This window comes from Macrosteles quadrilineatus, unplaced genomic scaffold (genome assembly GCF_028750875.1).
Source record: "Macrosteles quadrilineatus isolate MER2022 unplaced genomic scaffold, UCM_ALF_1.0 Scaffold_7__1_contigs__length_78375512, whole genome shotgun sequence".
In the NCBI taxonomy this organism is placed as follows: Eukaryota; Metazoa; Arthropoda; class Insecta; order Hemiptera; family Cicadellidae; genus Macrosteles; species Macrosteles quadrilineatus.
Genome location: NW_026542600.1, coordinates 45937456 through 45959571, shown reverse-complemented (window position 1 = coordinate 45959571; position 22116 = coordinate 45937456). Strand labels below are relative to the sequence as shown.

General features: G+C 33.7%; 1 protein-coding gene across 2 annotated transcripts in view; it reads right to left on the bottom strand.

Moving 5' to 3' along the window:
- Positions 1-22116, bottom strand: part of LOC128998426 (protein tyrosine phosphatase domain-containing protein 1-like) — a 28135-nt gene that overhangs the window by 754 nt on the left and 5265 nt on the right. The window contains exons 2-11 of one of the 2 annotated variants that reach the window (XR_008491204.1): positions 18096-18295; positions 16956-17036; positions 14909-15024; positions 12724-12846; positions 11748-11931; positions 9939-10050; positions 9132-9309; positions 8056-8129; positions 3995-4273; positions 3172-3287 (exon numbers count right to left, since the gene is read on the bottom strand). Coding sequence is in view for 1 of the 2 variants with exons in the window: in XM_054424550.1 (XP_054280525.1) it covers positions 3172-3319; positions 3995-4273; positions 8056-8129; positions 9132-9309; positions 9939-10050; positions 11748-11931; positions 12724-12846; positions 14909-15024; positions 16956-17036; positions 18096-18289 (1489 nt within the window). In the remaining variant the exon portion in view is untranslated. Of the gene's footprint in view, positions 1-3171; positions 3320-3994; positions 4274-8055; positions 8130-9131; positions 9310-9938; positions 10051-11747; positions 11932-12723; positions 12847-14908; positions 15025-16955; positions 17037-18095; positions 18296-22116 lie in introns of both variants that reach the window. The other variant, XM_054424550.1, reaches the window with a different exon arrangement.

Sequence of the window (22116 nt, the reverse complement as noted above, 5' to 3'; positions counted from 1 at the left end):
GTGTCCATGTATCTGCCTATATTGAGTGAAAATTTAAAAACGTACGTTTTCATGTCCCTGGCCTTTTACTTCGTAGATACTGGATTTGTAGTTTATTATTATGTGTTTTAATATTTTTTGGGACGGGGGCAACATGTTACACACATTTATTTAGTTTTAAATAGGTTCTAGGTATTTTTTTCGTATTTTTAAAGTCTCGAAATTCACGACCATGACGTGTCCCTAGGGTACATTTTCCAACTTTCACGCTGTTTTTAGACTAATTATTCATGCCGAAATATATAAAGTCATATTTTTATGTTATCAATGGTTATTAAACTTACAAAAAAGGAGTATATTATAATTTTATTGTCATTGCAGACTGACTACCATGACAAAATAAGTCTGTCCCTCGATTTGGCGTCACGACCATTTGGGAAAAATTTTCAACTTTGGAGCACGACAGTGGCAAGCCTGGCGTCGATGGAGTCAGTTGGTTTTAGAGACTAGTTCGGGGTGTACGTCAGGATTGTAGTGCCGGTCATTTTGAGTTGAAAGGAGGAATTACAAGATTAATAAAGGAAAGATTGTGTTTTTTGTAATTTTGGTGTGTCCATGACCGTACGTAGTCATTCGATGAAGTAGACATGGTGTTAATTTTTGTTTATAAGATATTTCAATTGCTAGATCAACCTAGAAGTCCACTTTGTATCCTCGAACATGAGGTGCAGGGCTACCGCCAGAACAGAGCCAAATAACACGTAATTTCACGACCAAAGTTTCACGACCATCGCGGTTTTTTTCACGACCAATCCAGCCTTATGGATTATAGTGAGTTTGGTCGTGACAATAACTTTAATATAATTGTAAATTGAACAGTTTAGTTCAATTGAAACACATAGTTTTATTATAACTAACAGTCTAATTGAAGGATTGTTTAGAAAGATTTTGATTATTCCAGAGAATTCACGACCGTACCGCTTGTCCCTGACCATCACGTTTATGATGTCTATCATAAAAATTTCAAAAATTAAAATATCGTCATATTTCAATGTTTTATACACAAAAGAAGCACACCTCTATACAAACATAACGATTTTTCGGGTCTCAGGTAAGTTTTTTCGGAGTTATACAAACTTTAAAAGATTTTATTGGCTTTTTTCTATTTTATGAGTTTTTTAAATTTTTTTCTAGAAAGACCAAATATACCAAAAGCTCAGTGACCTTTTTATTGTATAATGGTCATAAAAGTAAATTAGTTTATAGCAAAACATAGTTATAAAAATAATATTAACTATTTTTAATATTAATTTAAACGTCCGTTATGGTTGTGACAGGATTTTGTGTTTTTCTACTAAAGATGCTCTTTAAAAAGAAAACTACCAAAGATATTGCGTTACCATGGACATTTTATGAAACTTAAAATGTTAATGAAATAAAAATAATAATAAAAGTTTTGAAAAAAGGGGAAAAAAATTTGCAAAGTGCTTTTCCTGAAAACGTACGTTTTTAAATTTTCACTCTATTACACAAATGCATGATTTCTAAATTACTATGTATGTCTGTGTAGTTCTGGTTTGCGTTAATTATGTGGTTGGCGAATGCTGATTTTGAGTTCTTTTTGGGTGGGTGTTCTTTAAATCTAGTGGCGAAAGAACAAGCAGTTAAATAACTATTAACAAATATTACAGCAGTTATAAATATTACTATAAATCAATTATTATTGGTTCCATTTTCATCACCAGATATTCAATGGATGCAGAATTTTATGCTCTACAATTCCTTTACGATGTGTTTTTCTGTAGGCTGGACGGTTTTTTGACGTTTTAGCAAAAACCAAAAAACTAATCCTAAATTTCAAGGTTTTTGTGGTCCCAAGTCAGAAGCTCACCTGGTAAAATGGGACAAACTTCAAATCCTTTTACTTCTATATAAAACAAAAGGATTAAAAAGATTTCCAGCTTTCCAGGAATTATTTCCGGGCAAACCCCTATTTTTACTGGCCTATTAATATTAATCCTTTATGGTAAATTTAGTAAAAAACTCAGAATGAATTTACAGTAGGCCTACCTCTGAACTGGAAATAAAGGCCCTTTTTCTAGGGAAATTCCACACCCCCAGTGGTCATCCCTTCCGAAATGAAATCCTGGGACTGCCACTGCTTCAGTTACCTCTGATGTGCTCAAATTTTTACAGGTTAACATCTGTAGGTTAATAAAGTGACAATTTTTTCCCCCTAGGACGCTAGGCACGAGTCTGAGATTGTTTTTCACATTACTTCAGGCTAGACCTAGGGGTTGCGGCATTATCACTTAGATAAAATCCATTGGTGACTTGGCGGGGATCGAACCCAGGACCTTAGGGACGGAAGTCCCACGCCTAACCACTTCGCCAGCTCGCTCCCCCCCAATAAAGTAACAATGGATCAATAGGTATTAACACAGGATTTTAAACCTTTTGGCTTATTGGGTGTTTTTTTTTTACCTCATAACCAACAGTTAATAACTGAGAGTGAGGATTAATGTTAAATCATATACAGTGGTGGTGAAAAGTCTCGGGATGGCTTGATATTTTTTAACCGTTACAGATGGAGCTATACAAGTTGGTAAACTAATACTGGGCACAAAACACTATTTTACTACAACTTCAAAGAGCCACTGCCACTTCAGGGGCGGCCCACAAGGAGTCGGAAGAAAATCTTAAATAGAAGCATAGGTTGATATGCACATCAAATAGTTCTAACTAAACTATTAGTAGAATACAATGCCGCAAATTTTAACTCAAACGAACAACCAAGTCAAAAATGGCAGCCGTTCAAAGATATCTTGAATCTGCCTTTTTGAATCTATGAATGGCTGCCATTTTTCACCCAGTTGTTCTATTGAGCTAAAATTTTTGGCATTGTATTCTACTAATTAATATCTTTTATTTGATGTGCATATCGATCTATTCTTCTATTGAAGTTTTTTTCCCGACTCCTGAAGTGGCAGTGGCTCTTTGAAGTTGTGGTAAAATAGTGTTTTATGCCCAGTAACAGTGTACCAACCCCTATTTGTATAGCTCCATCTGTAACGGTTTAAAATATATTACGCTGTCCCTTGTTTCACCACCCCTGTATAAATCAGTTGTTATTTATTATGAATATCATGAGATTAGATAATATTTCTGAAATATAATAGATAAATTTGTTACCTTTGGGTGTAAGAGTATCTCTTATAACAACGCTTTGTTGAGTCAGAGCAACTATTAGTCTTTGAATTAAACAAGTTACTTCTTCATCATTGAGACCTTCTAAATGTGCTGTGAACCTGAACAGATATTCTATTGTAAATTGAGAAACCTAGAAAATAATACTTTGTTTAGATCAAATATGAAACTCCAATGCTTTGTTTTGTTTCTGTATTCAGGTAAATTGAGTGACCTTGTTATAGTTCCTTGCCATTCATATTTTACCTTCAAAGATTTACAAGAAGCTTCAGATCCCTACCAATGAGATAGATTATTGTTCCCTGGGAAAAATTAATTATCTGGAAGTTATTATCTCCCCACAGAGTTTTCTTTTACACAATTTCAAAAGAGTTCAGTTGGTGTTTAACTGATTTTCTTGACTTTGTTGGCTTAAATTTGTTGTTTAGTTGTTTGAAACTGTTATTCTCAAAGCTCGTTCTCAGGTTTAATATTTTCTGTAGTTTTGAGTTGCATTGCCAATATAAAAGCTAACTATCAAAAGTATAAGAAACAATGAAATTTATATTTAAAATATGATTTCAGCCGAAAAGAAAGCTAAAAAAAAAGAGCTAAATTGAAAGAAAAAAAGACACCAAAAATATGATAATATAACTACCCCACTGGTAATGCATTGTTGTTGCAGAAATATGATGTTGCATAAACAGATATACAATGTTTGTACTATAGCTTTTGATAAACTAAATTTATCCAAACCCTGGTAAATCGTTATAAGTACTGGTAAGTGTTAAAACTGTGATCATTATACAAATCAAAGACACTGACTCACATAATCAAACTTTTGTAGACACTTTAAGGGTGTCTCAGCATGTATGATGATCTGGCAAAGCAGTTCACAGTCAATGATAGGAGTTTTGAGTTGTTCCAGCCAGTCTGTTAGTAATCCTGTGAGAACAACTAAGGATCGTTCGTTCTGTAGTTTTTGCCAGCAAGACTCGTTGTAGTTTAAAATCATCTCATACTGTGCGATATTTCTTCGTTGACTGTCTCTCATGTCTTCTTGATCGACCAGTATTGCTTCAACAACATCTTGGGGAGAGAAGAAATGCTGAAAACATTTCACTCTACTCAGTAAGATTGTATAATTTTGAATTCAATTTATATTAGCTATTTCAAATATACTTTCATTTAATGACTGACTTTACTCAAATATTTTATGACATAATCGCAACATAAATTGAAATCATAATAAACAACTTGTATTGATATTGATTGTGAAGTTCAGTCAACATTTTAACTTAATCTGCAATGATAAGAGTACTACTACACATATCATGCAGTATTGTAAAAGACTCATGTTTGTATTTTTATAGGGGGTCTCAATCCCGGGATCTCGGTCGGTTTTCGATATCTGAATTATCGTCTAGGATTAACGGCATTAAAACCCTATTTATTGTTGATTTAAGGAGTTTTACTAATGGAAATGAAATACAAATACGTCTAATAACACTTGAAACATAAATCTACAATTGTACTATCTATTTAAAGGATGGTAAATACAAAAAAAATATGGTAAGTGGTAATCCAAAAACATTTAATAGGCGAATGTAGTGTAAATATATTTTTCAATTGTTGTTAGACATAATTTAATTTTTTTCAGTACATTTTATATCAAGTGCTATACATTTTACATATTTTGAATTATACTTGAAACGAAACGCAAAGAACACAATTGTAATAGCAAACATAACGTGGCTATCGGTAATTTAATTATTCTTTTTCTTAATAATATCCAAAGCCTAAACCATTTACTATAAGAGTGAAAATTTAAAAACGTACGTTTTCATGTCCCTGGCCTTTTACTTCGTAGATACTGGATTTCTAGTTTATTATTATGTGTTTTAATATTTTTTGGGACGGGGGCAACATGTTACACACATTTATTTGGTTTTAAATAGGTTCTAGGTATTTTTTTCGTATTTTTAAAGTCTCGAAATTCACGACCATGACGTGTCCCTAGGGTACATTTTCCAAACTTCACGCTGTTTTTAGACTAATTATTCATGCCGAAATATATAAAGCCATATTTTTATGTCATCAATGGTTATTAAACTTACAAAAAAGGAGCATATTATAATTTTATTGTCATTGCAGACTGACTACCATGACAAAATAAGTCTGTCCCTCGATTTGGCGTCACGACCATTTGGGAAAAATTTTCAACTTTGGAGCACGACAGTGGCAAGCTTGGCGTCGATGGAGTCAGTTGGTTTTAGAGACTAGTTCGGGGTGTACGTCAGGATTGTAGTGCCGGTCGTTTTGAGTTGAAAGGAGGAATTACAAGATTAATAAAGGAAAGATTGTGTTTTTTGTAATTTTGGTGTGTCCATGACCGTACGTAGTCATTCAATGAAGTAGACATGGTGTTAATTTTTGTTTATAAGACATTTCAATTGCTAGATTAACCTAGAAGTCCACTTTGTATCCTCGAACATGAGGTGCAGGGCTACCGCCAGAACAGAGCCAAATAACACGTAATTTCACGACCAAAGTTTCACGACCATCGCGGTTTTTTTCACGACCAATCCAGCCTTATGGATTATAGTGTGTTTGGACGTGACAATAACTTTAATATAATTGTAAATTGAACAGTTTAGTTCAATTGAAACACATAGTTTTATTATAACTAACAGTCTAATTGAAGGATTGTTTAGAAAGATTTTGATTATTCCAGAGAATTCACGACCGTACCGCTTGTCCCTGACCATCACGTTTATGATTTCTATCATAAAAATTTCAAAAATTAAAATATCGTCATATTTCAATGTTTTATACACAAAAGAAGCACACCTCTATACAAACATAACGATTTTTCGGGTCTCAGGTAAGTTTTTTCGGAGTTATACAAACTTAAAAAGATTTTATTGGTTTTTTTCTATTTTTTGAGTTTTTTTTATTTTTTCCAAGAAAGACCAAATATACCAAAAGCTCAATGACCTTTTTATTGTATAATGGTCATAAAAGTAAATTAGTTTATAGCAAAACATAGTTATAAAAATAATATTAACTATTTTTAATATTCATTTAAACGTCCGTTATGGTTGTGACAGGATTTTGTGTTTTTCTACGAAAGATGCTCTTTAAAAAGAAAATTACCAAAGATATTGCGTTACCATGGACATTTTATGAAACTTCAAATGTTAATGAAATAAAAAAAATAATAAAAGTTTTAAAAAAGGGGGAAAAATTTGCAAAGTGCTTTTCCTGAAAACGTACGTTTTTAAATTTTCACTCATAAACACACAAAACGTATTATCAAGATTGCTGATTTTTAGGGTCTATAATTTTATCTTTGTAATTATTGGTTTTAAACTAGTCTGATCATTAAATATTTTACTTTACAACCCTAAAATAAGTGTCAGTATGAGCCATCGAATTACAATGCAGACAATTTGTTATTTGTATCTTGGATTGTTTTATTGCAGTCAACATTCTTTACTGCTACAACTGCCGTTACTTCCCATGTTATCTTTTCATACTTATTTAGAATTTCTTTAGTTTCCATGTTAGAACATTAGTTTCCCCAATAGTCTTAAGTATTCAGGAGTGCAACTAAGCGAGAGGGGTCGCCGGAATTTTATCCCCCTGGAATTTTACCCCCTGGGCAAAGCTGACGTCACTATGACGTAGGAACCTGAGTGGCCAAAAGTTTGTTCGCGGCCGGAATTTTACCCCCGCGGATTTGGAAGTCTAATGAAAATAGCCAGAGCGTGATTAATTAGATTAGCGATAAAAACCGAAATTTTACCCTCTGTCCATATAACTAGCGTTTAGACAACTAAAGATGTATGGGCCGGATTTTTACACCCAGATTTTTACCCCCGGATTTTTACCCCCCGGAATTTTACCGCCTGTCCGATTTTAGAAATGTAATGATTGATTTTCTTATTCCTGGTTTTAATTAATTGTAAACATTTCATTATTAAGTAGCCTATCTTTATTTATTTATTTTGTAAAGAAATGGTCGAAACAATTATCATTAAGTTGATTGTTTATACGTCATATCAACCAACTGTTGGCTTCAAAAATCGAATCCTAATACTGGAATCTCAAAATTAAAATTAAAACTTGTTCGATTAGTTTATGTTACAAATAAATTAATATACAGTAGACTACTTAATAATAAAATGTTTACTATAAAATTAAAACAGAATGAAGATAATTAATCATTCTCACTAATTTATATATCTGGCCAGGGGGTAAAATTCCGGGGGTAAAAATCCGGGGGTAAAATCCGGGGGGTAAAATTCCGGGGTGTAAAAATCCGGGGGTAAAATTCCGGGGGTAAAAATCCGGGCCGTACGCTCTAGGTTTTTATAACTTGATGTGTTCTGATTAAATTCACAACCGTGAAAATATATGTTTAATTCAGCGTTTAATCCATCGAGCTGATGACCCGAAACTCAAAAGTTCGCGGCCGGAATTTTACCCCCTGGTTTGTGACGTCACGTTTACCCAGGGGGTAAAATTCCAGGGGGATAAAAATCCGCTACCACAGCGAGTTTAGTGCTGAGTGCAGCGTGACGTTAATATGCGAGTGAGGTTGCTCGTATTTTTTGTATGTATTTATTAATTATAGAATGACTTATCAAAATGTATACACTGTAAATATGAAATACGGCTTATGCTATTTCCGTGTGGTAACATTTTTTTACTCAGAAAGAAAGCAAAATTGCGCAGTGTTACATTTGTAAGGTCAAGCTAAACATTAGAGGAATCAACAAGGGGACTCCACTTTAATTTAAAATGGCTAAAAAGTTTACATCATAAAATAATATACTCCTGGGACTGAAACTAATTGTTTACCAACAATGTAAGTGTGTTGCTTACCACTTCATTCTCAATTTCATTGTCAATGTTTATATCACTCTCAGCCTTTTCATTTTGATTTTCACTTTCAGCCTCTGAAATTAAAATAGTATAGGCTATAATAACGTACTTTCCCCGCCTGAATTTATCATGTGAAAACATATACTTCAGCATAACATTAAAAAGTTACGATTGGGATCTTAAACGTTTTCCAGGCAACAACCTATGATTATTATCGTAGGTAAATGTTAGACTGAAGGAGAATAATTATTCATATTGAAGCCCTAGTTAACAATGATATTCATTGAGTTTATAATGCTCTAACACTCTTAAGACTTAATTAAGTGACCATAACATTAAATTTGGTATTGAAACTCTACGCGATTAAAAGATTTCCAGCCCTCCAAAGAGTTTGTAAAATTGTAATACTGTAAAGTTTTCCCAAACTCGTTTTATATCAGCCTACCATTAGCAACATCTTTACAGTTCAATTCTTTAATAAGCATTTTATTATTGTAACAATGAAGTTTAATATTTTTTTCACTAGGCTATTTAACAATAGAAAAAATCTACGAAATCATCTTGCTGTGAAGAATAAGACAGTTATCCATGTTAGAGGTTAGTGCAATAACTAATTTAGCATTTGAACCATAATTGTTTGTAAATTTTTCTATTGTTGTTTCAACGAATTCCAAAGTTTACCGTTGAGAAGGGAAGGGGACTACCCTGAGGGCGTGGGACTAAAATCACATTAACTTACCAATATATTCCTCTAAAAGTGGGGAGGCCACTATATCTTATCCCCGCCACTGCTTATTATCACACTCACGAGGAAACTCCAATGCAATTCCCTTCAGAAGGGTACCTGATAGTAGGAAGACAATTGCTTCTAAGAAAACGAGCTACAGCTTCAAGATAGGATGTTGAGTCTAGAGAAAGTTAAGATTGTTCTGGTTGGGTGTCCATTGGTTGAGCATCACAAGGTCATATGGGAGTATTAGATTTACCTAAAATGTTTCTTCATAATATCATAAAGAGTTTTATTTGGAACTGCTAAAATTAAAAGTATTCTAAGAAAAAAATATATATTTACTAACCCTCGTCACTATTGTTTGGATGTAAATTGAGCAAACTACTGATGTAGTGATAATGGGAAGGGTTTTGCCTGGCGGTGAAGAAATACAAAGTTGTGGGTGCGTGATGATCATCAGGAATAGTGGCTACCGGAGCACAGTCACATAGCTCCAGCAGCCTCTCGCATATCACGTAAATGATCTTGAAACACACATCATTGATTAGTTTTAACTGATTCAAATAGTACCATTTTATTTTGTACTTGCAAACAATCTATTAATATTTAACTATCTACATTTTACTGCATACCGAGATGCCAGAAACCAACATCAGACTCTGATGCACAGGGGTTGCTAAAGCCTCTCCTAAGTTTTCTTGTTAAGGTATTGCTTTTTGCTTAGAAGAAAACATGAGTAATCTACTGAGATTTGCTTGGTTTGGTAAATTGATTAAAAGGATTTTTTTATAAAAGCACATTTATACTAATGTTGCTTACAGTAAAATATGCATTAACATTTCCAATGCCATAGTGGCTTCAGATGTTTTTCTCATATACTATTTAATGACATTTTACATATCCCCATGGTATTACAGAAGATAGTAAAATATGAATTTAGACTTTTACAACTGCTTAAAAGAACTAACCGGTATTAGGCACTAGCACTAGCAAACCATGTCAATGCAATTACTTCATTTAATACCAATACCTCAAAAACTTGGTTCTTTTGATAAAAACTAAGATATTGTTTTAAAAATAGGCTCGTAATATAATATACTGTTCATAAGCCTTTATTAAAATTGCACAATACATCATAAACAATTATACTAACCTTAGGTATATGCTGTATACATCTTGCTTCATACCCATGTAACATTATCTTTTGAGTTAATATGTAGGTAGGAAGCGTTATTTCTGGCACTCTGGGTTGCTTTAAAAGTAACCTGCAATCGTAAATACGTTAAAATCAACAACATTATCTATAAATGTCAATACGTATATAGCAATGGGAATTATAAATACAATACTAATTGGAAGTAGTTTTTTTTATTTTGAGTTTAACACATTTTTTAACATCGACACATTTTAAAAGTTAGTTCATATCAACATTATGCGATAAGAAACTCTTAATGTTTTCCTTACTTAAATAGGCCAAATAGTAGGTAGTTTCATCATGTATATTATAATGTGATTAGTTGATTGTTAGCATTTCAATGTATATTACTCACATAGTTATTAAGAATACTGTTGATAAGGTCTATTATGTTTTATACTGTTCTACAATTAATAGTATTTGGAAAAACAAGCATGGTAGTTGTATATTAGGCTATAGGCCTATACTAGCTGGTATATGCTTGTGGATAGTACTAGAAATCACTAAAATGTATAGCTGTACCGTAAATTTATTAATATAGTATAGGATCTACAACAGTATTTACAGTCACTACTAAAAACAATAAATAACCAACATAATTCTACCGTAAAATTAGGAGCCAGCTATATAAAAAAAAACAGCTTATCTTAAAAAAAACTATACAAAAATACTGTGCTACATTTTGTAAGTATACACAGGACATTTTTAGAGTTTTGCAAACAACATTAGCCATTGCAAACATGATGATATTTGGAAACTGAACATCTATGTCAAGTTTTAGCGAATTTTCCTATAGGGAAGTAGCTATTACCGTAGGTGGCACGGTAAGACCTAGGCCCAGGAGGACCGATTTACTTTTTCATTCTGATGTCCCCAGAGGCCAAAAACTTGAGTTATTTTTGTCCGGATGAAATTTGGCTTGAAGGTGTAGGGCTGGATAAACTTGAATGAGTTCGCGAACCAGCATGATTGGACCTTGGGAACGGGGTTTACGGGGAGTTTTATGGGGTGAAAATGGGTTTTCCCATTTTTGACCCTCAACATACAAAATTTTCCAATTTCTTTCTAGACCTTTTAAAAGAGCTTAAAAACAAATAAATTTAGTATATCAAAGTGTTTTCGGACGGTTATTGGTAATGGAGAAAATTCAAAAAATTGTAAATTTAAAATTCACATGTTATTCTTACGGAGAATATAGTAAAATGTTGTACCGGTAGTTTGCTTGTTTGTGGATATATTTTGATCAAACTTGGCAAATTTATTTATTTTATACTAAAAGCTGTTAATATTTTAATAAAAACACACTTTATTAGTTTCATTGTAGCAGAAAACCTAGGTACTCGTTAAACCTAATGTTATTTAAATAGATTTGATTGAAAAACGATTCAGGCAAAAGTTTTTTTTGGAAATTTGCTTAGTTGGCAGGTTTGCTGCGCCGGGGGATTTTGTGTAAATGTAGGTAGCAACATTTTTTTGACAAAAACCCAACAGTAACATTAAAAAAGTTGGCAAATCCTAAGAAGAATTAATGAAATAAAATGAAATGAAATGAAAATCCTTCTTTATTGAGGCGAACTTAGGACCTCACGGTCCTTTCTTACAGTTAACCTCTATTTAATGCAATCTATCTGCTAATCGTAACAAACTAAATGCCTCATATCATTCAAAGCCAATAATAAAGTAAGTCATACTTAAAACTTTGGTAGAGACAAATATTTCTCCAAAACTTTTTCCCAGGAACTATAAATAATAAATGAACATGCTTACTTTTTACTAAACACTACGTTGAAATGCCTATAATACCGTTCAAATGCTTGAACACAAAATATCTGGCCTCTTGACTGGACGGAGTTTGGCCTCTTTAACCGAACAAATTTAATTGCATCATTGGCACGAAACTTCATACTATAGACGAGATAACAAGAAATCAGCACTCCAGTCCTACCAAGCCCTGCAAAAAAGTTTTAGTTGTCAAATTGAATTACAATTATATTTGAATTACAACTTAAGTGGGCCATCCGTAAAATAAGGTCTCGACCAACTTCCCGATATGCAAGCTAGTTCAAATCTGGGATGGTGCTGTGTTGTTTACTTTATCCACTAGGCTTACTATATTAATCGGAGGATTAGGATCATCATACCAGAATTCGATGTGAAGGAAAATCGCTGTTCCCACCAAGTATGAATCATGTTCAGTGATTAGATTTCTATATGACCTAAAGCGTCAATTGCTGTTTAAGTCTGTTGTATAATGACAGATGAGAATGGAGAAACGTGTTTGAACGTAGAGAATATTTTCAAGGTGTATATAGCCGTTCGCAAACTCCCTAAGCCACGTATGCACATTTTATGCATACACATCTGTCAACTGTAAACAGATTTTAATAGAGGTTTACCATATTCCCTAGAAAATCTAATTAGGGAACGCGATTCATATTCGGCGGGAGAATACATTTTCATCTTCACAGTTTTGGGCTACTATGACAAGAGCTATTTTTCCACAGTGGGTGAGAATCGGCTATAAAAATAGTGGATGAAGTGAAGAATTCAACGTCTCAGGTTTGAACTAACTCGATGGGAAGCAACAACAGGAGCTAAACGGAGATCTTAATTAACGGACAACCCTTATGTATCATAACAGAAACTAAACATAAATATGTTTTCCTTTTAAAATACATTATCTTTTAAAGTTGCAGATAGAATGGTCAGGCTCAGAATATTTAGTGACTGGTATAGCACAAACCTGCGTGACAATGGATTGCGACCTTGCCCTCAGTTAGGGTGTGGTTCATAGTCTTTACCATATCCAAGAGCCATGTAACCTTGACATCACCATAGTCAGCCCACGAGTAGTTGTAATAGTAGACTGGACAAGCAATATTAGAATATTAGTCACACAATGATCAATAATAAAGAATAATCTACAATGTATGTTAAATGTAACCATCGAGGGGCATTTTCCCACCTCCACTCTTAGAGGAATATGAACAATCGGTAAATTAATGTTATATTTATGTCTGATATGACCCTATATGTTCTGGTTGGTATTTTTCCCTCTACCTCTTACAGTCAATCTCTGCACTACTGACCTCAACAATTTAAATAAAACTACACTCTGTGACACATTCAATGACTGATATATCTCACAACGTACGATCGTAATTACAGGTGCCTGAAAATCATTTTTTGTGATGGCGGGTTTATGTTGTTTGAGGGATTATTGCATTGACATTTTCCATCTGATCGTTTTTTGTTTTTGCATGTTTTTCTGACTACTTTATAGTTTTCTGTGAGGTTCTGTGAGGTCCTGTGAGGGTGTGAGGTGTGAGGAGGTCTACATGATCTTGGTAAGAAACTTGTCATGTTTTAGATTCTTCCTCACTTTGAGGGCAGGACCAGACTGCAGAGGGTCGCCTGAATTTTATCCCCCTGGAATTTTACCCCCTGGGCAAAGCTGACGTCACTATGACGTAGTAACCTGAGCGCTCCAAAGTTTGTTCGCGGGCGTAATTTTACCCGCGCGTATTTGGAAGTCTAATGAAAACAAACAGAGCGTGATAAATTAGATTAGCAATAAAAAACGGAATTTTACCCCCTGTCCATATAACTAGCGTTTAGACAACTGTAGATGTACGGCCCAGATTTTTACCCCCAGAATTTTACCCCCGGATTTTTACCCCCCGAATTTTACCCCTGGCCAAATATAGAAATTATTGAGAATGATAAGTTTCTTCTTTCAGTTTTAATTTAATAGTAAACATTTTATTATTAAGTAGTCTATCTTAATTTATTTGTACTCTCAACTAAGTAAACAGGTTTCGCTGTTTAGTTTCGAAATTTGGGTTTGGGGCCAACTGTTGTGATTAATATGTACCTAATTATGTATAATAAACTGAGTAACTTATAAAATTTAAATGATAATTGGGTGAACATTTCTTTAACAATTTATTATACCGCCGTGGTGAAAAAAATGTATTCAGTTTCTGTTGTGGTCCTACAATAACACAATATATGCCTTTTTGTTTCTTCAGGCACAAATCATGAGGGTTTGTAGTGAAAAAGGCCATCGAAATACCTGTTGTAAAATGTAGTTGTAGGCATCCGGTACAAAGCAGTCGACCAATTTTTGTGTTGACTACTGCAAGGAAACCCAAATATTTGTATACATATATTAACCAACAGTTGGCCCCAAAAACGAATCCCGAAACTCGAATATTAAAATTAAAATTCAAACCCTGATTGATTGGTTAAGGTTAAAAATAAATTAAGATAAGCTACTTAATAATAAGATGTGTATATAGTATTAAATTAAAACTGAAAGAATAAAATTAATCATTCTCACTTATTTCTATATCTAGCCAAGAGCTAAATTTCCGGGGGTAAATATCCGGGCCGTACATTCTAGGGCTTTATAATCTGATGTGTTCTGATTAAATTCACAACCGTGAAAATATACGTTCAACTCCCCCTTTAATCCATCGAACAGATGTTGTGCAGCTCAAAAGTTCGCGGCCGGAATTTTACCCCCTGGTTTGTGACGTCAGTTTTGCCCAGGGGGTAAGATTCCAGGGGGATAAAAATCCGCTACCCCATTGCAGATCCTGGAATGTTGTGAAAACTTGTTTTTACTAACTGTAGTGGACAATTTCCGCTTCAATCCCTTAAACACAATTTAAAGGATAATGTTGCATTAAATTATTTCAATACAGCATTCCTAAGTGAATTTATTTTCACATCGTGCATTTTTTTCAAAAAGGGGAAAAGTAATAGACGTATACTACTGTCTATTCTTCCTTCATATCCCCATTAACAATGTGTTTTTTAGGATCGAGTTTAGGTTCAAGATCATGGTCAGGCTGGCTAACAAATAAAAGATATTATAAAAATGACTTCGATAGTAATGTAATGAGTATAGTTAACAAACTTACTGCCATAGTCCATGAAGGTTGTGGGCTCGTAGGTAAAGCCGCTGGGTTCAAGTGGACACCCACAGTTCTTATGCTCTCCTGGCTCTTGAAGATTTATCAGAGACTTTACTCCTAAACTGGCCAATACTGCATTTTCAGTTTCTTCAATATTCATTTAATTTTACAATTATTCTGTTTTATTAAAAGTTATGATAAGTTTAATGTTGAAATTTCCCATTTATGTTGATTAACAATTGTTACATTTTCATGTGAATGTGAAACACAAGTTGCCTAGAAAGTACATGGTTAGGATTTCACAGTAAATTATTAAAACTAGTGTAGTGTTAGCAATATACATGGGCTCAGAGTACTTTCTTAGTGATCAATCATAAATTTACACATTTAATACAGTTAAAAAGTAGAAGACCTTTGTATGGATTGAATATTAAATATTGAAATTTAATAACTAAAAGTTAGTAAAAATAACCAAAATGTTCAGATAAATTTGTATTCTAAATAACAAAAAATAATATCACTTGTTAATAATTTATCTTTCCTTGGTAATAACGGCTCATGTTTAAAAAGTTATATTGTTGTACTGTATACGAGTTATTTTAAACTAAATGGTTTTGTTTTCCCTTAAGGATATACTGTATCTTGTTTTATGGTAAGCCCATTAGTTATGTTTTCTTGTTCTCTACCTTTAGTTTGTCTCTGTCCAGTTTCTTATTCCCTTCACAGTGTGCGTTTATGTTATACAAAAATGTGATTTACTTTTCGACAACCCGACAAGTAGATTTTTAACGTTTTGTTGCATATTTATAACAGCATATTCGTGAGTAAATTCATCTTTAACATGTGTTTGTAAAGAATTGGAGCATGGCGAATACAAAGCATCCGAGTGCAATTATCAGATTTGTCTTTTCAGATAAAAAGATGTGGGTTGCACATTATATATAAATATAAAAGAGGATGTTTGTTTGTATTTATATTTGGCAGTGATAAACTCAGCCACCGCTGTACCAATGGCCACAAAACTTGGTACATACATGTATAATTTCATGGAATAGGTTTATACACCATCAATTTCGTGATAACGTTCAGAGCCTAGCCCTGGGACCCTCTTAAAGGTACCCATGTCAGTGATTTTGAAAGAATATTAAAAAAGAACCAAAGAATATTACTGACAGATGATTCAAATAAACCAACAAGTTGGGTTCTATGATGTTCAATAGCGTTAAAAAGTTACAAGGTTTACCAACAGAATGCAGCACTATTATTTTTGTTTTGTTTTCCCTGTTGCAAATCACGGGTACATCAGCCATACCGAATAAAACCTGTAAACTTCATAAAAACATTGAACAATTTCCAATAATAAACCTTTTTTAGTTCTTGCTGTTACCACTAGCCAACCTAAAGTAAAATAGTGATAGTTTTCGTTAAAAAATGTATACAGAATGAAATTAAATCAAACATGAGTAGGCCTACTAACCCGACTCCCAACAGATTTTGATAAAAAAAAAAGAGATGACAGCTGGAGCAGATGTTGGAACAATGGTTGCTCCTGTCAAAACAAATTTTTCTATTCATTTTTCTTTGTAACATATAGCTATATAAACTTGGATTTTATCCTTAATAACTGTTACTGCAATGAGATAGAACGGCTGTAACATGGAAAACACATTACGTTGTTGTTCCTGAGAGAGTAGTTTGAAGCTTTTGGTAGAAAAGCAGTTAATTTTTCAAATGAAGAATTTCTCCCTTAGTTTGTCTTCAGTAGTCCAATATGTCTAATTCTAGCCAACGTTGATTAGGCTATATAAGAATGGATTCAATCCTTAATAACTGTTCGCATACAGAAAAATAATATAAAAGGTCATATTAGCCAATAGTGAAGTCACAAATTCAGCCGGTTCATAATAAAACTGAAAAGTATGTCGGGCGAAGCCGACGGGCAACGGCTAGTTATATCATAAAACCAAACAATTTTTTTGATTACCCGTTAAAGTTTAACACATATTGGTTTACTCGAGTTTGACCCTATTGAAGTACTTACTAACAAACTAACCTTTGAAATTGTCTGATGACATTCTTCTTCATGATGATTTCAGTACAAGGTCGAGCCATGGCTAGTATATCATCAGTTATCCTAACATTAAAATGATTATTCAAATTTATCTCTCAAAAAAATGTTACAATGATTATACCACACAAAATGACTAAGAAAAACAATACTGAAATTACTCTAAATATTACACCAGTTATCTTGTAACCTTAAGATAATCAATACAAAAATAATATAATCAATATGAAACTGAGATATTAAGTTGCAAGGAAATTATACTTTTCCGATCTAAACAATATATTCTGATGATTGTCATAACAGACTCTTTAATGAATGACGATCAATCGAGGATAGTGGCTTTTAAATTACGGCTTTGAATAATTAAAGCCCACATGACTTACAAATGTTTCATGAAACACTCGTGATTATTTTGGTTCTAAATCAATATTACTGGTCCATCGTTAATATTAATTATAGATATTATAAGCTTCATGTAATTTTTTAAGTCTAACATAAGTTATTTACGCACAATATTAGTCTGATTTTTCTGAGAAGGGGGGTTAACCTGGCTTACGAAGCCAATGGTGCCAGTTAGGGTATAAATTTTGTTATCTATGCTCATAACAGCTGCTAATTACTTGTAATTTTAAACTGTTTAAAATTTAAAGTACGTATGTCTGTTATTAGTAAGTTCATTTTTGGACCTTGGCACTTGGGTGATGGTTATGGTAAGTTATTGAGTAGTTATTTGAGAGTTTATTGGTTGTTTTTCATGTTTGTTGTTGTTGTTCCTTGTTTGACTGAACAGTTCTTGGTGTGGTTTATCTTATGTTATTTTCCGCCTTTGGCTGGTTTTGGGTAATTTCTCACCAGAGGACAGGGTCAGATACCAGATTCTGCCCTATAACACTATAATATCTATGGGAGGAGAAAGTAAAAAATGACTGTCTGCTCAGGAATTAACTGAGAATTTAAAAAAAGTGATCGGTTATAAAATATTTATATAATCTGATGACAAATTTACTCTTTTTTTACTTATCTTGTCCATGTTCAAAAAAACTCATTCCCCCAAACAGTCTTATAGAGCTACCAATTCTTTATACATTGTGCGTCATATGTTTAGGGTCAATCAGTGAGGTTTACCAATGTGAGTAAATGCCCCTGATAGCCATGTGAGATGAGTCCCAGTTCTCTGGAGTCTCATACTTGCAGCGTCGCCCTCCGCAGAACATAGAACACTGCAGAACCGCAGGGGCTCTGCGACGCAGGTTGTCTGATAACAAGTTGTACTGAGGCTCTACATCCTCCTCTCCACACTCCTCTTCCTCGACCCTCATTGCCCTCTGGAAAATAAATGACAATTATTTGAATAGAAGAAATCATCTAACAGAACAAACACACTCACATTTTAATGAGGGGGAGGCTATAGCTACCCTTGGCTACTTCAACCTTGTGGATTTTTGTAGCAGCTCTCTAATATTTTCATAAAATTAGGATCTCATTAAATCCTAATAGCTGAAGGTCACCCTTTTATTTGATTTCCTCTGGCCTCAATATCACCTTCCCAGCCTTCTCTGGTCTAGAGCTGGACATTCCAGCCACAGGGGGTTAGAACATTCAAGCCACCGGGGGTTAGGAAATCCAGCCACAGGGGGTTTGATCATTCCAAATCTATTACACAAAATCTGCATTGGTCTGTTTAACCACGTTCAACTAAGTCTTGGAATCAGGCAAGGCACTTTCTTATCTTTCCACGATCGATCAATGGATCTACCAACAAACTGATATCCAGTTTTTGTAGGCACTCTATTAGAAAAAAAATTTAGAAAACACACTTATGCTGTTCAGTTTGGGGGTTTTTATTCTTGAGCCCCCTTCCCTTTTCTGGGTACTTAACTGTGCCTGATGGGTATCTGGAAAAGAGGAACACCTATCTTTATCATTTTGCTCTAAATTGCATCAGCAGGACAGTAAATCGCAACTATACAAATATTTACAGAATGTGCATTTATATTATATAGCCAATTAAAAAAAAAATTGCAGGCAGAATTGAAAACAAACACAACATTTTTCGGGTTGCTTGGTCAATTAACCTGTAGCCTACAAAAACAGGGAAATAAAAAAAATAAAAAATAAATCAATTGAGTACATATGGACATGGATGGGGTTTTATGGAGTACATGTTGTGATAGCGAGTTATAACATGTGATCGTAGGTTCCCCTTGTGCCAAAACTATATGATTAAGGTTAAAACCTAAACACGTCAATTAAAAGATGTGGGCGATTGATCGTGATGCTGATGAGCCTTAATGAGACGCTTCATGCGAAGAAACTTGTCAGGCAAAAATGAGTCATTGATTTTCCCATACATAGATATCATAGTAACAGTTGTGCTAAAAAATCACTTATATTTTCTAATAGGTAGGGTAGGTAGGTACTATCTTGGTTGATTTCTAACTACTCGCGAAGTACTAAAAAGTGAGTGATAGTTTAAAGCCCGGGATTGTTTTTCACATTACTTCAGGCTAGACCTAGGGGTTGCGGCATTATCACTAGATAAAATCCATTGGTGATTTAGTGGAATTTGAACCCGGGACCTCAGGGACTGAAGTCCCGCGCTCTAACCACTACACCAGCTCGCTCCCAAAAAAATGTTAATAGTGGTTGCAATGGAAGTGCAAGTGTAAGTGTTACTCTGTTTAGATGTCTAATTTAACACATGTGGACAAAGAGGTATTTTCCCACAGATTATAATACGGGGATAGCTTATTTCATGCAGTGTTCCACTTTTCCGTAATCAAAATAATTGGCAAAAGAGAAAAATGCAAGCGCCGCAACAACTATCCAAAGTCACCACTTCGCTTTCGCAACAATGACTGAATATTCAGATTATATTGTCTGTGACTCATCTGTTCACTATAATTGTTGCCGGGCGTTTTGAGCGCAACTTCAACCAGACGCAAGTATTTATTGGCCTAAAGGGTAAATCATTTATTACTTTTGAAGTTTATGTAAATAAGTTCAAATGATAATAGTTGTGAAATTGGTTATGGTAATAAAACCAGAAAAGTTCATGAAAATAACAAATAATGTTTCTTCAAACCTAATAGAAGGACCTACATTAATAATATATCAACGATGAGAAATGCATAGAATAAGAAAGAGCTGTTTGTTGGTGCGTAAAAATAACCTAAAACACTAACACAATATGGCTTATTATGTTTGGCAAGTGTAGGAAAATGTTGTTGTGCTATTCATGCCAGAGTGCTATTCATGAATGTGCTATTCATCTTTACTAGAATGCAACAAAAGGCCACTTTGTGCGCTAGTTACCCAAATGAATATTTTAGTAGAAGAATATAATACAATTCACAGTACCTTTTGCCTTCTCGTCAATAATGTCAGGGACAAGCAGAATGTTTTGATGTAGGCTTAATATATACATGGTGTTTGGTAGTCAGTATCAAAGATATCAAGCATTATTTATGCAAGCAAATAGTGATAAGAATACGACATTCACATTTTTACATATATTTTGGACCGTAATTTATATCGATTGATTATGGTTTATTTACAAAGGCTCAGGGACTGAAGTCCCTTGCCTCCTCCTTAAAAAGAGTATTTTTTTTATATTTTATTCAAAAATTTGTTGCGACGGCCTATTAAAACTAAATTTTTTCAACTATTACCCAAGATAATATAATTCTTTTTTATTGTTTTTAGAATCTGCATTACATATTCCATAAAAAATTATAGTTTTTTACAGTCGAATCCATATAAATGTTTAAATTAATCAACCCTACGCTGTATTGATTAGGCATGAACCTAAGCATGACGTCTTCAAGGAAATTGTCAGTATAACCTTGTCATTCAAGGTATTGACAGATCACTTACCGTAATTTATATCGATTGATTATGGTTTATTTACAAAGTCTCAATGTCTACCATATCTCATGTCATCCTAACTTTCTAAAATAAAATCCTTTTGCCACACTACTATGTTTTTTTACACTCATGAGTTTAGTCCGGAAAACGGGCGCACCGAAACTCCCCCGCAAAATCTAGGTAGACACCGAAACTCCCCCGCGACCCATAATCCCGCCCCAGCGGCGCACCGATACTCCCCCGCTGTCCTTCCTGGAATCCAAGGGGAGGCAATGACAGGGAGAGAGTTTTCGTTGTCATTGTAGAACGCGGAGATTCTCTTAAAACCCTTCATACATCACTAAGGAGAGAGAGTACCTACTATCGAGTCAAAAAGTATAGATACTCGAGTTTGAAATTTTATTGCAAGGTCAACAATAGACTAGAAAATTCAAGTTAAAATACTGTACATCATATTTTTACAAATTTATTTCTCCGTTTATGTGTGTTGATTTAAAATGAACACATGGGAAGAAGTTATTACCATGGTATAAGACATAAGACTAGGACCACTTTTTATTAAAACGTTTTCATTAGCTCGCTTTCTTGTCCGGTACAAATTTTGCAATCAATTTTACACTAAGTTCCCGATGAGCTAGAGACTTGAAACATAGCTCACAAATGGATGACAATGCAATAACATATAATTTAATATTCATATTTCCCCTGTGCTACACGCCCCATGGGCTTCCAAATTTTCCATGTTTACATTTTGAAAGAATGTAAATATATCAATTAATTTAATTCAGCTGTAAATACTTCAATTTGACGGTTCGAAGAGCAGAGGGAGGTACAGGTTATGCTCCCAAGAGATTATTTATACAAACAAACAATTCAAAATAAAGATAAACAATCTGATTGCAGATGTAAAGGTGTTTGTTAATAATGTCATTTGTTATTTATTTAGTATTCTATAAAGTAAACAATAAATTAAATAGATTGATATATTTATAGTTAGTAGGTAGGCCATACATTCAATCTAATACATGATTATATGAAAATAAACTCAAATAAACCTTAGATTTCCCACATGCCTCTGTCTTAATCTTATATAGATAATTGAAATAGATTTAACATCCATAAAAATTCAAAACTAAAAGGTAGAAAATAATTTATAAATATTTGGAGAGTATAAATACTTGTAAGATTTAAAACGAAAAACGTTTTTCGTTTTAAATCTTACAAGTATTTATACTCTCCACATAGTTATAAATTATTTTTTACTTTTTAGTGCGTTTGA